The following is a 16,000-nucleotide window of genomic DNA, read 5'->3' on the forward strand; positions in this document are numbered from 1 at the left end:
GCACAAAACTTCTCTCATCTTCCTTTGGAGTGGATGTTTTATATTTGACAGAAGAGGGAAAAGGTAATAGGTTGGAAGCAAGGAGAGCACACTTTTCAAAAGGATTTAAATGGATATTTTGTTTTCCAGGATGTTGAGCTCTTGTCAAGCTACCTCACCAGTGGGGACCTTGCTTTGCACCCTAGAACATCTAGCCAATTGATCCAGCTCATTGATCTTCTCAACACCCATTAATTAACTTTTGAGCAAATACACCCATAGACTCTATACTACTTCAAACCATCTTAGAATGCATTTCAGATGTGCCATTTGACCTTCTGATGCTTTGCAGAAAAACAAAGTATCACCAGTATTCTTAATAGAGGGGTCCCAGTGGGATGTTCTCTCCTGATTAATTGTTGAAAACTGAAGTTCAAGTTTAAAAACTTGTAATTCTCCTTTTATAATTCCATAAACACCTCATTGGAAAACTCTTCTTCAAAAAAATGCAAAGCTAATTTACTTCCCACATCAATTTCCTTTTCTACCACTATACAAAGATCCATTTGCTTATCTATCTTTTTTTTTTTTGTTAGCCCATTGCTTATCTTTCTTAAACACCTCACCCATTGACCCCTCATCTTAAACAGGCTCCTCCTCCAGCACCTCTTTCACCTTGCCTTCCTACTCTTCTCCACTATTTCTAGAGGGAGGGTTTGCTCATCTTGAGAGTGAGAGAGAGGAGGCCAAAGCTTATAACGGAGGGTATTAAAGGTGGCATATGGGATAATAAGCTAGTGATGCAGGAGCTGAAGAGTCAAAATTGGAATTTTCTAATATTTTATTTATTTCTATATTTTTGGACAATAGGAGTACTTTTGTCATGTTAACCATTGTATATGGGGTCCAGCCTACCAGTTTGATTTTTCTAGTCATAGTTTAGTCATGCTTAAATGTTCAAAGTCATTGGCAGTTTTAGAGTTAATTAACTTTCAAGTTGGTTTATGACTGGTAGAAGTATAACTTTGAGTTTTACTAGTCTAGGAAAAAAAATCTGGGCGATTCCTTGAAACCTGATAGTCATATTTGGACCCTTCCCTTCTCGGGTGCCTCAGTGATTTAAAAGGCACACCTAGGCACACAGGCGAAGCGCATTTTGGGGTATGCGCCTTGCCCAAGTCCTAGGCACACCCCTTTCAAAAGGCGCGCACTTGGTGTGCCTAGCGATGCGTACCAAGCGTGTGCCTGATGCACCTTGCACCTCGGCCCAGGCATGCGCTTTTTTTTCGAGTCTAATAGCTGGGTCGGGGGCTCTATGCTCCGAAAACCCCCTATTTGCTAATGTTGTTCATTCATTCATTGCAATAAAATATCTTCTTAAAAGGCAATGAAAGTTACAAAATCATTATTTTTTATGTGAGAAATAAGAATTTCAGACCCTAACATAGACTTGCTCAGGCTTGCCTCGAGGGGCATGGTACTAAGACGACTCATAAAATCAAGAATGCAATATGTTTTACATCACATTAATTACTTGAAGCAATGCAGTTAAGGGGAAAAAAAAAAAAGATTGTGGGTTTAACATGCTTGAAAATGCTATATAAGTCTGCTTTTTATTTTTAAATTTTCATTTCAATACACTTTACGTGTTATGTTTATGTATTTTAATTTTGGATAATATGTTTTTTAAATCATTTATTTTAAAATTTAAGTTTATATTTTTTATTAACATTATGTTTAATATTTTTGGATTTTTTGCATTTTTTTTACTTTTTGACTTTTTTTTAGCTTATTTTTTTGTAATTTTGCGCCTTTCTTAAAAAGGCGCGCGCCTCGCCTTGCACCTCAGGCGCAAATTGGCCCTTGCGCTTTTAAAACACTAGGGTGCTTATTCTTATGCTTTTTTTTTTGATAGACCTATTCCTGTGTTTCGTTCTTCAAGGCTCTTATTCAACCTATGATCCATTGGGGCTACTCTTTCTTTCAAAGGAGGTTTGAGGCAAACCATCCCTCCAAGAGTTGGAGGTTTTTGTTGGGAAGTCTTCCTGCAAAGAATTAATATCTGCAATTTACTCCAAAGTAAAAGAACTAATTGGTGTTTATCCCCTCACTAATGTGTGTTATATGTAAAGCTAATGCCTAATGGAGAAACTTGCATTAATCTCGTGCCCCTTTATAACTTTTATTTGGGATTGGTCTTTCTCGTTGTTTGGGTGCAGATGGTCTCCCCCAGTAATATGTGCAAAGCTTGTTTGCTTCTACTTTTTTGAGGTGGCCAAAGAAAAGGGGATGAGTGTTATGGAAATGTGTAAGGGCTGGCTGATCAAAAAAACAAAATATGTGCAAGGGCTACAGTGAGTTACTGTTTTGGAAGAAAGGAATTCAAGACTATATTCAGAGAAGGAAGGAACTAGAGAGGTTGTCATAGAAACCATCATGGTGAGAGTGGATCATTGGGTAAAGTCTATGGAGATGTTGGGAGATTTCTCGACAGGTTCTGGTTGTCATAAGTCCAATACAAGCCCTACTTGGTCTCCACCTTTGATTGCATAGTTTTCAAGGCGCCAAGGAGAGGCTAGGTAATAGGGGGGTGCCTTGTCACCTAGTCACCTAGGCAGGCACCTAGGCGATGTATTTTTTTAAGTAAAAACCACATATCATAGGGTAGTTCCCTAGGTTCCATAACCATCTTTCCTTAATAACTATCCATAATTTTCATAAGAAAATTATAAACTTCATGTTTAAGTCTAGAAAATCAACATATTTATCAGAAGAAAAAGAAGAAAGAATATTCAGAAAACATAAAGGTGCACCTAGGCGCACAGGCGAGGCGCATTTTAGGGTAGGCGCCTCACCCAGGTCCTAGGCGCAACCCTGTGCGCCTTTTGAAAATTTGACATTTTTTCCTTTTTTATCCTAAACCCCTATTTGGTAATGTTGTTCATTCATTCATCCTAATAAAATATCTTTTTAAAAAGCAATTAAAATTATAAAATCATTATTTTTGTGTGAGAACTAAGAATTTAAGACCCTAACATGGACTTGTTTGGGCCTGCCTCAAGGGGCGTGACACAAAAGCAGCTCATAGAATCAGCAATGTAATATGTTTTACATCACATTAGCTACTTGAAGTAATGCAATTGACCAAAAAAATGAGATTGTGGGTTTACATGCTTGAAAATGTTTTATATGTTTGATTTTATTTTTAAATTCTCATTTGAATATGCTTTACATGTTATGTTTATGTATTTTAATTTTAAATAATAGGTTTTTCAAAACATTTATTTTAAATTTATATTTGTTATTAATATTATGTTTAATATGTTTTTTTTTACATTTTTTTTATTTTTTAGCTTTTTTTATTTTTGCGCCTTGCTTCAAAAAGGCACGCACCTCGCCTCGCCTCACCTCAAGTGCAAATCGATCCCTGCGCCTTGCACTTTTAAAACACTAGGCTGAACCCCTATTTTTGTTATAGGAAGAAGATGGAAGAAGAAATGTGTTGATTGGACAAAATTTTAAGTTCTTCCTTACTTATTGGTTTAGATTTTGAAGTCTTTGAGGGTTCAATACAGCAGTTAGCAATGTTTGTGTTGATTAAACCCTAACAAATAAGAAAATAATAAGAAATTATTTTACAAACACAAAAAATGAATATTTTTGTTTAATAATGTCTATTTTATAATTATTAACTCAAAAATATAACAATATAAAAGTATTTTATAAGACAGTATACGAAACTGTTTGGCGACTGGGCAAGGCAAGCTGCCAAGGACGACTGGCCGCCAAGGCATCGCCTTGACAACTATGATTGATTGATTACATCAAGTTGAATTTTTTTTTATAATTAACAGAACTTTTATTAGAATAAAGATCAGAATACATCAAGTTGAACTTTGATGGGAGTAGTGAAGGTAATCCAGGTCCATCTGGCATTGGAAGGGTGTTTAGAGATAGTGAAGGCAGAATTATTGGGTCTTTTTTCTGGCCTTATTGGAGTAGGTGACTACATAAGGGCTGAGGTTATGGTCATCATTACAAAGGATATGAACATAAGAAAGATGATTATAGAAGGCGATTCAAATCTGGTAGTGGAGTGGCTGCGAAGGAAGAAAAGGGGTTCTCGATTTTTAATAATGGAAAGAAGAGATTCAAGTGACTGACACAAAATATGTATGTGAAGTTCAATTGGATTAGAAGAACTACAAATGGGTTGGCTGATGCATTAGCAGAACAAGGGGTGGGAAGGAATCAATTGTTCTGTGCTCAATTGTAATTGCAAATTTTTTTTTTTGAGAGTTAAGAAAGTTTATCTATCCTAATCTTGTAATCATCTTTATATTTTTTTAATGAAATTTTGTTGCTGATCAAAAAAAAAAAATCTAGCTGACCCTAGAAAGTCTATACTCTATATAAATGTGTAAATTAGCAAAAGGTAAGCAATGAATTTTGGAGCTTATTTTCTGTTTGCATGACTTGGTAATTCTAGAAACCCATTGAGTAATTCTGAATTGTTCTCTCTTCTTTCCCTCTCTATGTTCTCTCTAATTTTGCAAATAGTATTACAGGCATCAACAGATCTCAAATTCTTCATAAAAGGAGCTCATGGAACACTTTTTTTTTTGTCAGCAATACAGAAAAAATTCATTAATTAGAAAATCAAGTACAACAAGAAGTTGTGGCAGACAAGCATTCCACATTGTCTAGTAAATACATCACAGCCCCAAACAATCCCTTAAACACAGCCCAAAAGGTAACCCGACAGAAACATCTTACTAACTAGAATATAGCCCAAAACATAGGTTATCTTTGAACTCCTTGCTTAGCTAGACCATCAGCCATGCTGTTAGCTGATCTTCTAATCCATCTTATTTGAATCACCATGTCTTTAGAAGCCTGTTTGAAGCACCTGAAGCCCAGAACTCATTCCTTAGCTACCAAATTATTCCCTCCCCTTTCTTCTGCCAGTTTACCACAGTTTTTGAGTTCCCTTCAACAATCAACCTATCAATCCCCATTTCTTTGGCTTTGTCAACACCAACACTGCTGCCTTCATTTCTGAGCTCACTACATCACCGTGCTGAATAGGACCTAAGAACATGGCTAGCATATTTCCACTCTCTCCCCTCATTACCCAACCAATGCCCAATGGTCCTGGATTTCCAAAACAGCCGCCCATCAAAATTTTGCTTCTTCCACCCAGCATCCAAAAGTACTCGTGTCACTTTTGCTGATTTTAAGATGGAAGACTTTTTCAGGTCTTGAGGAACAATTGCGAAAGAAACTGCATCTAGGAGTTAAAATCAAAATCCAAAATTTTCCTACTAGATTTAATCCTTCTGTGCCAAACCATGTCTCAACTGCTCTTCTACTTGGATGTCCCCCATACAGTTCCAATTTTTCTCGGAGTCCAAAAACTTTCATCCTTTTTTGCAAGGTACAATCTGAACCTAACCAAGCTTGGTTATTCTTTGCATCTATCTAGGAAAAAACTACCTGCTTCATTAAAAATTTCTGACCCTAGACATACTTTCCCCCAACATGAAAATTTTTGCAACTTCGAGACAAATCTGCAATTCTTACAGATTTTTAACCTAACCAATCTCTATATTTAGTCCTAAAACCAACCTTAAATCCATGCAAACCTTTTTAGACTCATCCCTTGGTCATTCAAATCCTACATCAACTCAGATTTTCTTAGGAATGAACATACTTGTATCGACTCAGTTGGAGATCAGTGCATCCTCTTAAGGGAATGGTCACAATCAAACTAATTGTACTAAATATAGTCGACAGAAATACAATTTATTTTGGATCAGTTAAACAGCCAATTGCAAGTAAAACAGAAAGGAAAGAAGACAATATGGACACCAGATGAGGGGAACCTAGTACGAAGAACCCAAACATGCAATGCACAAATCATCCTTATACAAGATGTATAAGGATTCACCTTCCTATACAGAAGATTCACCTTCCTAATTCAATTCCTAGAAAGGATATCTTCAGGGCTATTCTCTCCAAAGTCTATACACATCAGAACAAACTCTCAATCTTTATTCCAAGAGTCTAGCCCCACCCACGCCAATAACAGTGCTAGATAGCCCAAGGGCCAAAACTGTAGAAGAGAAGAAAAACTAAAAAAGTAGAAAAGAAATCCAGATGCCAAGAGTCTACCCTCCCTAATAACAGTGCTAGATAGCTCGAATTCGCCAAATACTCGGATGATCCTATGGTACTTTATTAATTGTTACATAAAAGCCTGATTTGGGCTGCAAAGTGGTCCTAGTTGAGTTTAAGAATTTTCCTTTTCTGATTACTTTCTTCTAAATTCTGAATTAATTAAGTAATTTCTTCATTTTATATTTTTAATGTGGGGTCTGGACATTGAAAGTCGTTAATTAGGATTAGTTTAAATTTGAGGTTCAAAAGTCATTATGTAAGTAGGATAGAGGTTATAGTTTTTTTCATGTACTTGGGTGTGCAATTGCAATTTCATAAATATGGTAAATAGTAAACTGAATACCCCAAGTTACAACCCCCCACCCACGGCCCAAACACGCATAAGAACTGGGATTTGTTTGCTCTTGGAACTTGTGTTGGGTTTGGTTTTTTTCTATAAACCTTGATTTTCTTCTTCTAATATTTCCCTCATTTATTCCTTACCTTCTTTAGTTTTTCTTTTCTTCTACAGGTTTGATCTAAGAATCAGTTTAAGAATCAGTTGAAGCTATAAATCTCCCTTGTCCTTCATGGTAAGATGTTCCCAATGTATATCTGCAATGGCCATTGGGACAGGTTGTTGGAACCATGTGTTGGGACTATATCCAGTCTCCCCAAATCCTAGCTTTAAACCCTACCATAAACCTAATTCTCTTCACTTTTTCCTTCCCTTTTACAACATGTTGAAGGCATTTTTTTAATCCAAATAATATTTAAATAAATTAGAACTCAAATAAGTGGGTCGGCTAGTCTGCTAGACAAATCATTAAAACTATAAAAAAGCATCCCGTATTGAAGTTCCCTCTCTTTAAGTGGGAGGGACAGGTGTCCTTCACCTAGGAGGAGGAGGTAGTTACATAACTACCCCACTCCCTATTTAAGCTCCTTAAGGGGAAGCTAGAAGCAGAGACGGAGAGACTCTTCGGAGAAAATTGTCACAAGAGATTCTTAATAAAAGCAAAGATAGGAGTTGTGTTTAAACAAAAACACAAGAGATTCTTAAGAAATTTGTCCACTTACAATTGTTGATGATACAATTCTATTTTGTGAGGGGAAGGATGTGAGATGGGCCAAAAACTTAAGTTGGTGATTCAAGTGTTTGAACAAATGTCAAATATGAAGGTGAACTTCGATAAGAGCAGTGTGGTGGGGATCAATATGGAAGAAAGAGCTATACTGAAGAGGGCTGAAGCTTTGGGTTGTATGGTGTTTCAATGACAACTAAACTATTTGGGGATGCCCTTTAGGGGATAACCTGAGGAAAGAGAGCTTTTGGAGCCCCGTAATTGATAGATTTGCTAAGAAGCTAGCCTCTTGGAAGAAGAACTATTTACCTCTGGGTGGTAGAATTACTTTGATCAAGTCTACACTAGCTAGTTTGTCTGTGTATTACTTATTGATGTTTAGGATCCCAGTGAAGATAAGTAGGAGTTTGGAGAAGTTAATGAGAGACTTCTTGTGGGAACCAGGGGAGGAGAGGAAGGATCATATGGTGAATTGGCAACTAGTCTCTAGGAGTAGGGCTGACAAAGGGTTGGGTTTAGGTCACATTCGAAGGAAAAATGAAGCCTTGTAGGGGAAATGGTTGTAGAGGTTAGGAAGTGAGAGGGATAAACTGTGGACAAGGGTAATTTTAAGTATTCACAGTCAGGTAGATGATGGCTGGGACACTAGGACTTTGGCAAGGTCTGTTGGTGCCTCTCCTTGGAAATCTATAGATGCCATTCTTCCTTCCTTTTTGCAGCACATCAGGTATGACCTCTGCTCTGGGAATCAGGTAAAGTTTTGGGAGCACATTTGGATGGGTGAGATACCTTTGAAAGACCAATTACCTTCCTTGTTTTCACTCTCCCAATTTAAGGGCAAGGTTGTGTCTAATTTTCTAGTTCCTTCTCAGTCTAATTTTGGGTTTTGATTGGGATCTAGGGCTTAGAAGAGGCTTAAGGGATGCAGATGTTGAAAATGCCACGAGTCTGGTTCAGATCTTAGACCAGGTGGTGTTGGATCCCTTTGAGAGGGATAAGAGACTGTGGACCCTCACTCACTCTGGAACCTTCTATTGTGCCTCTTTCTTTAAGTCCCTATTGCCTTCATCCAGTCCATTTGCACAAAACGTTCCAATTAAGGATGTTTGGGGTGAGCCAATTCCTCCAAGGGTTGGAGCCTTTTGTTGGGAAGCCTTCCTCAGAAGATGTAATACATGTGACGTACTCCAAAGAAAAAGGCATTTTTGGTGCTTGTCTCTGAATTGGTGCATTCTTTGCAAGGCTAATGGTGAAAGCTCCTACAACTTATTAGGTTGGCCAAACAAAAGGGGAAGAATAATGTGGAGATGTGTGAGGGTTGTTGTTTGTTGGACTCTTTGGGAGGAAAGGAACACCAGAATTTTCTCTAAAATTGAAAGAAGTAAAGAATGCCCTATTGAAGTAGTAACAGTGAGGGCGGTACATTGGTTGAACTCCTCGGACCTGTTTGTTGATATTTCTACGGATATGTTGCTGAATAGCTGGCTGGAGGTGGCAAATTCTGCTATGCTCGCTCTTTAGTTTGTCTTGTGTGGTCACCACCAGGAAGTGGACTTATAAAGCTAAACTTCGATGGAAGTAGAGAAGGAAATCCAGGTCCATCAGGTGTAGGAGGGATTTTCAAAGATGAGGGTGGGAAGGTGCTCGCTTTGTATTCAGGTTCCATTGGGTTTGGTGACTCTCTCAAAGCTGAGGTCTATGCAGTACTAGAAGGTATAAGGAAGTCCAAGGAACTGAATATACAAAAGTTAGTCGTTGAAGGGGACTCAAAGCTGGTCTTAAGTTTGTTACAAGAAGGTAGTGGACTTTGGAAATATGCTATGAGAGAAGGGAGATTAATTGGCTAAGTAGAGGACTGGAAATCAAGTTCCAGTGGGTCAAGAGAACAGCAAATGCATTTGGTGATGCTTTGGCAAAGCAGGGGGTGGGAAGGGATCAAATGTTTTGGGCTGTTCTGTAAATTTTTCCTTTTTGTTATCTACCCGGAGAGAATTAAGCCTGTTTATCTCTCTTTGGAGCATTGTAACTAAATTCTTTTAATCTAATGAATTCCAGTTATTGATCAAAAAAAAAAAAGAAAGAAAGAAAAGCAAAGATAAGGAGAGAAGAAAAGAGAGATGATCAAGGGAAGGCAGGAAAGGAAAAGAAGTCTCACTAATACAGGTAGGAAAAGGAACGTCCTCTCAAAGAATACTTCCTATATATGTCTTCTGCTATATATCCTTCTTTCTCTCTCTTTTACTTTCAGTTTTGAGAAAGAAAATAGAGGGAAATAAACCATCTACAACCAGGTACCTCTACTTGGTTGACCATGGTCCCTCTTCCAAGACAAAGCTTGGGATTAAAACCATCTACAATCTAATTCTCAAAGACTGATTATGGTTCCCTTCAAATGAAAATGAAGAACAGGGGAATAAAATCGTCTACAATCAAATATGCAATTTGATTGACTACGGTTCCCTTCTTGTCTGCAAAAATCCAAAGGGTTAAGGCTGTCTACAATCATACTTTCATTTGATTGACTACAGCTTAAAGTGAAGAAAGGAGTGAGAAGGAAATCTTCTTTGTATCAAAAAGAAAAGAGAGAAATTTATTGTTGTAGAAGTTTGTTTTCTTCTCACTCTTGTACACTTGATGTAAAAGAATTGTACTCTATTGTTCTTCTCTTTTGTTCTGTGCATTCATTTCTCCAAGTCAGAATCAAAAGGTGTTCTCTACTTTCCTGTGGAGATGTAATTAAGGGGAACAATCTGTATGATTCCCTAAATGGGCTTTACCCAAAATAATAAAAACTCAATCATAAAAACTCAATCACTTGATTGAGTGAACTATGATGCATGAGAATTTATTAAAATTTTCACACCAACACAACAATCCCCATTTTTTTGGTGAAATAGTCCCCTATTTGCAGCACCTACCAAGTATTTGTAGAATCTTTCATCCATCTTACAACACTATCAAAAGTTTGTATATTAACAAGGGTATTTTCAGAAAAGGAATATAAGAATTATCAGACTGGCTACAATATTCCATCATGAAAGACATGATATTATCATATTTCAGTTCATTCAACTTACAACATCCTTTCGTATTCTTTCAAGTTCATCGGGAGTTTTTACAGAAAACTTTTGTTCGTAGTACCTTTCTTTCCAACCTGAGTCTCCCAATTTGACCTGATAGCATGAAATGTTAGAACCAACTTAGAATTAAACGATCGATACAAATCAAAGATAAATCCAGCAAATAGCACCTCCTATTATAAAACAAAAGACTGCATTATTGTAGGCTTCTAAAGAAGAGTAATTACAATTTAGATAAATAGTATGTCAAAAAGAAAGAATAAAACCAAGCAAGATGCAGCTGCAAATTAAAACCTTGTCTTCCTCCATATTTTCTGAGTTAAAGAGGTCCGACTTCTCGCGAATTAACTCTTTCAGCTTCATCTTCAATTCTTCCTTGTTTTCATGCATCTAGAACCAAGAGAAAAGAATGAAATAACTCCACAAACATCATCTAGAAAATTTAATAATTCGGTTATTTGCAACATTAACTTAATCAATCCCTCCCTTCTAGTACAAATTGTATCAAACAAATGACCAGCTTAATATAAGATATTGCAAGATAACCATACGTACCATTGCAAGACTATTTTCTGCTTCAACAATAGCAGCGCCTATAGTGGACCCTGAGGACAAGCATGCAACTTTTCGAGGGCGCAGATTTTCTTTAATAACAGACATTGAACTAGTTGAACTGTTATTAGATCCTTTTTGCTTGTATGGCGAGGGTGAAGGTGCAGAAGCAAGACGAGAACCATGAAAGCGAGCAACTGCAACCAGAGAATCAGGCATGACTTGAGGTTCAGCATCATCTCCTCTTTTTGCTTGTGCCTTTTCACGCTTTATTCTTTCTGCCTGCCGCTGAAAAATTATTCAGTAAAATTTTTATATTAGCACAGTTACCGTAGAAAAACATGGATGAAGAACTACCACATAATTTAAAATAGCCCTATCATATTTAGAATCAGATGTCTGTGCACCAAACGCTCTTTCTACAGACAAGCAACAAACTATTTGCATGGATATCTTCATATACGTATAAGCAGATTGTACTCCAGTAGGATCAAACATCAAGGACAACGAGAACAATTTTGTAGTGAACCCATGTCCATGTTAGGCAATCAGGTGATGCCAAGTTGGGACTCTGAAAGATCAACCTGGGAATAATATTCAGAAAGCCAGAAAAGGGGAGGTTCATGGGTCAGAGGTTCAACCAGAGTTCGAACCCTGATGACCTGGCATATACATATATATACTATGGGTCATATAAATACTATATATAATTTATTTTACAACTTTTATTATACTTAAGTATGGTGGATGGGTGGCAAGTTCCTTAATTTTTAAAACAAATGACCAGGGTTAAAGTCTCTTAATTTACACTTTATATAAAATGCATGTGTAATAAAGTAATATATAATAAAGAAACATCAACTAACACAATTAAAAGGTGGATTAGTGATAACTAAGCAATAAATGAAAATAAGAGGTCATGGGTTCAAGTCTTGTCACACACATTTTAATATTTCAATTATTTAATGTCCCAGGCGGTTTCATGGAACCAGGACCTGTTCACCAGTTTTCCGGTTAAACCAGCCAGTCAGTCGATTTTCACCAGGTTTTTAGCAATTACAGTTGTTGGGGTAAGACTGAACCGGCCAGGCCCCAGGTCACAGTTCAACCAGTCCAACCAGCCAGTCCAATCCGGTTCCCTAAACGCTACCTGGGAATGGGGGAAAAAAAAGTAAAAAGAAGTTTCCAACATGCTTCTACACTTTTCTTTTATATATACATAATATATATATATAAAATATAGAATTATATTACTATAAATATATCCAGAAAAAGGGGAAAACCCCACATGGTGCATCGATCCTCACCCTACATGATTGATGGGTTAGAACTTGGAACCATGTACACCTGTATACATATATGCCCATTTATACATCTAAGTAAAGATGTATAAATTATACAAAGGGAATGCCAAATGTTATGTAAAAAAAATCCTGCTAAACATTTATTTAACAACCCTGTGCATAAAGTAAATATCTTTAAAGAAGCCATCTTAGAAATCACATTATGGAACCAACCTGGTGCAGTCGAGCTCTTTTCTGAAATATTTTATCCTCAAAGGACCCGACTGCCTGAATGAAATGCTCCACCCTGCTCAAATTTGGCTGAGAACCAAAAAAGAAACATGTTCCAAAAATAAGAAACAAGCATTATTATGGAAAGCAATAACAAACCAACTTTGATAATTATACTTGGACCAATTTATGGAAGCTAAGATAGCAAACTGATACCTTGCATGAGTTAGTCAAGTAGCCACCCATTGCCCCAAATTCCTTTTTGTAAACAGCCAACAGCAAGTTGATAGCACCCTAAATATCAAGAAGATAAAACAAGAGAGAGTGTTTAAAAACTATAATGATTCTTTGACAGTAAGATTAAAGTAGTATAATCCTACAAAATCTTCCCCAATTTGGTTGCTTATGGGATCTTTGAAGCTGGACCTCAGATATCAACAGAACAATTTCTAGTGAACAATCAAAACCATGTCCAATTAATTTAGAAATTGACTGCCTAATTTTCCAGGTAGCTCCCTTACAATAGAAATTCTATATGGACTTGATAAGAAGAGGTATGGAGATTAGTCAAATCATTACGAATGAGCTTCCTGGAGTAAACTTTGGGTAAAATGGCACAACTTCTCTAATTGTATCTCAGGAATTGGTTTGAATGGAAGATCACCGACTATCGTCACACAACCCTATTTCAATATCTGTTTATATACATTACAAACAACGCATTTACAATTGCAAAGGTGCCCCTGAGAAGAGCTAAATTTCTTATAATGAAAGTACAATAATGTTGTCCATCAGACTCATGCTAATATGATAAAATAACTCACCTCTAGAGGTGTATACAAGGATTGAAATATCAATACGATACATCCAATGTGGGGCATATCGTATCGGTATCGTTACAAACCGACACGGGATACACAACGACTGGATGTTTATCCTGCCAGTTGTGCATATCAAGCCGATAGGGGTGCATATCGGTCCGTATCATGTTGTATCAGCCAATACGTACCGATACGGACTGATACACAACCATGCGCCCATGCATCTTGCTACTAAACCACCAAACGGTTTTGCTTCTTATGATAATACGTGAAATAAAAATACTTCTATTAACTTTATTATCAAAATGTAATCCAAATAAATAATACATATTTATGTTTAACAACTCCAATTAAAAATTAAAATGCATAATATTCAAAATTAATATTTTATAAAACAGTGGAGTAAATAATCAATCAAACCCACGTTTATATCAAAAGATTTTTTTTTTTTGCTTCAGTATATCAAATGACTATTTCAATCTCAAGATGTAGTACTTAAAATTTACAAGTTTTCACATGGCATATATCTTAAAATTATTATATACTTTTTAAACTATTAATTAATATTTTAATTTACATTAAATAAGAATGTATTTATTATTTACAAAAATACATTATTTACAAAATATTCAAGAATATAATATTACATTGAATCTATCAAATCTACTAATCTACATTATATCAAAAATATATTTTTTAAATTTTATAAAAATTACAGAAATAAAAACATTAATAATATAATAATAATTTTAGTAATTAAAATTTATGAATTTGTATATGATATGTATATTGGAAAATTTAATACATATGGTATATTTTAAGCCAAGAGTATAGATTTTTATAAATTATTAATTGATACTAATTTGCATTTGAGAATTTAATATTTTGTAGACTGCTTTGTTAATGTAAAAAAGCAAAAATAGTAAAATAGAAAATAATTGAAATAATAATTAAAATATAATAGGTGCATATATTTTGTGTTTTGGACTCTTGATTGATGTATTATCAATAAAATTGTATGATATCTATGCATCTTGTTATATTAATTGTAATATATTTTTTCATATACACAATTAAAATATACATTTTTAATGTATTTATACATTATTTGTGGCTATTTGACCTGTTTCTATTTAACAGATTTTTAATGTATTTACATTATTTGTGGCTATTTGACCTGTTTCTATTTAACAGGCTGTTTCTATGTTTTTTCTTTTTTTACGATAGGTAATGAAATTTAGGTCATTGGTTGCTACAAAATTTAGGGAATTAGCCTATGGATTAGAGATGTCTTTTAACAAAATCCATCACCTGGTCAATTCTTGGGCACCTAGCCAACTAGGCTCTCTATTGTCACCTAGCTTCACCTTAGTCTTTGCCTTAACACTATGCTAGGTTAAAACATCCACAAGAAAGAGATCAATGATGGTAAAAGCAATGAAAATGAGCTTTTAAAATATGCATACTTTGCATTTACATTTTATAATGCATATATCGCTGCCACACATATGCATCTAATGATATCCCTATCATTTTTTTAATTATCTGGGGACTCAGATTTATCAAGAAAAAAGGACAAAGCTATTATTGTACAATAAGGTCACACCCACCCTAACAATGACACACATCCCTGCTATACACATTGAATTTCATTATCTTCAAAACAAAAGAATCAAAATTAGTGCATGGCAAACCTCTCGAATCTCCAACGTGGGCATATGCGGCAAAAAATCATTCCCAACAAAGAAACACATGAATATAAAGTCATCCACGATGCATTCAAAATCTATCTCAAACGGAGGATTAGGAATTCTCGTGTCATACTCCAGGTACTCTCTGAGAGTCCAGATGTTTAGAAACTGCAACAATGGTAGAAGTTTAAGAGATTAGGAACAAAGACAACCAATAAACGTAAAACGACTATTCCAACACCATCCAAGTTCACACCATTAGCATGGATAGAATTCAATAATGACCTGGTAAGGTTTCTTGGAGACAGCAGCACTTTCACCTTTCTCGTCAAACTCCCCTGACTTTCTTTTTGCTTTTCCTTCACAATCTGCTGCTAAATGACCCATTTGACCACAAAGGAAGCATTTGTCTTGTTGTCCAGGGGTGAAAACAATCTGAAATGTGCCACTAGTAAGTCACATGGAAAACAAAGTTTTCACAAGCACAAAATAAATTGCATACATAAAAGGAAGAGAATAAACAAAATATATATAAGAAAACACAAATGGACCCACAATCACTTGCAATTGTGCTCCGGATTCATGCCTTCTTCTCTCTTCCTCTAAATGAAATAATTATAGTTACTTTAAAAAAAACAATTTAAAAGAATGGAGTTTGCATGAGTACACGTCCAACTTTTTCGTATGCCACTCCTTTTAGTAATCGTGGTCATTCAAGTGAATGATAACCTCAATTCAAGATTCAGAACTCATCAAGGAACATATGCATACTAACCTCTCGCAGGATTGAGAAATGAACTTCATGAGTAGCCAATGCCAACATGATTAAATCTGCATCCTGACATATAGTTATAGCACATGACAATAAACAATAATTAGATTGTAGAAAATGCATCAAAAAATACACAGAATCAAGGCAAAAAACATGTCTTTCTCTTGCATAAAGGAAGAGCATGTGTTGAAGAAAAACACATACCAAACCATACAAGCAATGGCGTGTATTTGGATCATATCCAGATAGGTTTCTCTGAAGACGAATGTAAGACATAATTTTGTGTTCCCCTTCACCAGGAACATTTGCATCAGAAAGGATAACCTTCAAAAGAATTAAATGATGAG

General features: G+C 35.7%; 1 protein-coding gene across 4 annotated transcripts in view; it reads right to left on the minus strand.

The window, feature by feature from the left end:
- The window catches only part of LOC148848980 (5'-3' exoribonuclease 3-like), a 63,117-nt gene that overhangs the window by 40,696 nt on the left and 6,421 nt on the right, over positions 1–16,000 (minus strand). For all 4 annotated transcript variants that reach the window (XM_088949736.1, XM_088949733.1, XM_088949735.1 and 1 more), the window contains 9 exons: positions 15,858–15,977; positions 15,657–15,719; positions 15,167–15,316; positions 14,885–15,049; positions 12,586–12,663; positions 12,373–12,459; positions 10,859–11,143; positions 10,598–10,693; positions 10,301–10,396 (listed from right to left, as the gene is read on the minus strand). In XM_088949736.1, the coding sequence (XP_088805862.1) occupies positions 10,301–10,396; positions 10,598–10,693; positions 10,859–11,143; positions 12,373–12,459; positions 12,586–12,663; positions 14,885–15,049; positions 15,167–15,316; positions 15,657–15,719; positions 15,858–15,977 (1,140 nt within the window). The remainder of the gene's footprint in view (positions 1–10,300; positions 10,397–10,597; positions 10,694–10,858; positions 11,144–12,372; positions 12,460–12,585; positions 12,664–14,884; positions 15,050–15,166; positions 15,317–15,656; positions 15,720–15,857; positions 15,978–16,000) is intronic.

This window comes from Nelumbo lutea, chromosome 6 (assembly GCF_056320005.1).
Source record: "Nelumbo lutea isolate HS-2025 chromosome 6, American lotus-T2T, whole genome shotgun sequence".
Classification (NCBI taxonomy): Eukaryota; Viridiplantae; Streptophyta; class Magnoliopsida; order Proteales; family Nelumbonaceae; genus Nelumbo; species Nelumbo lutea.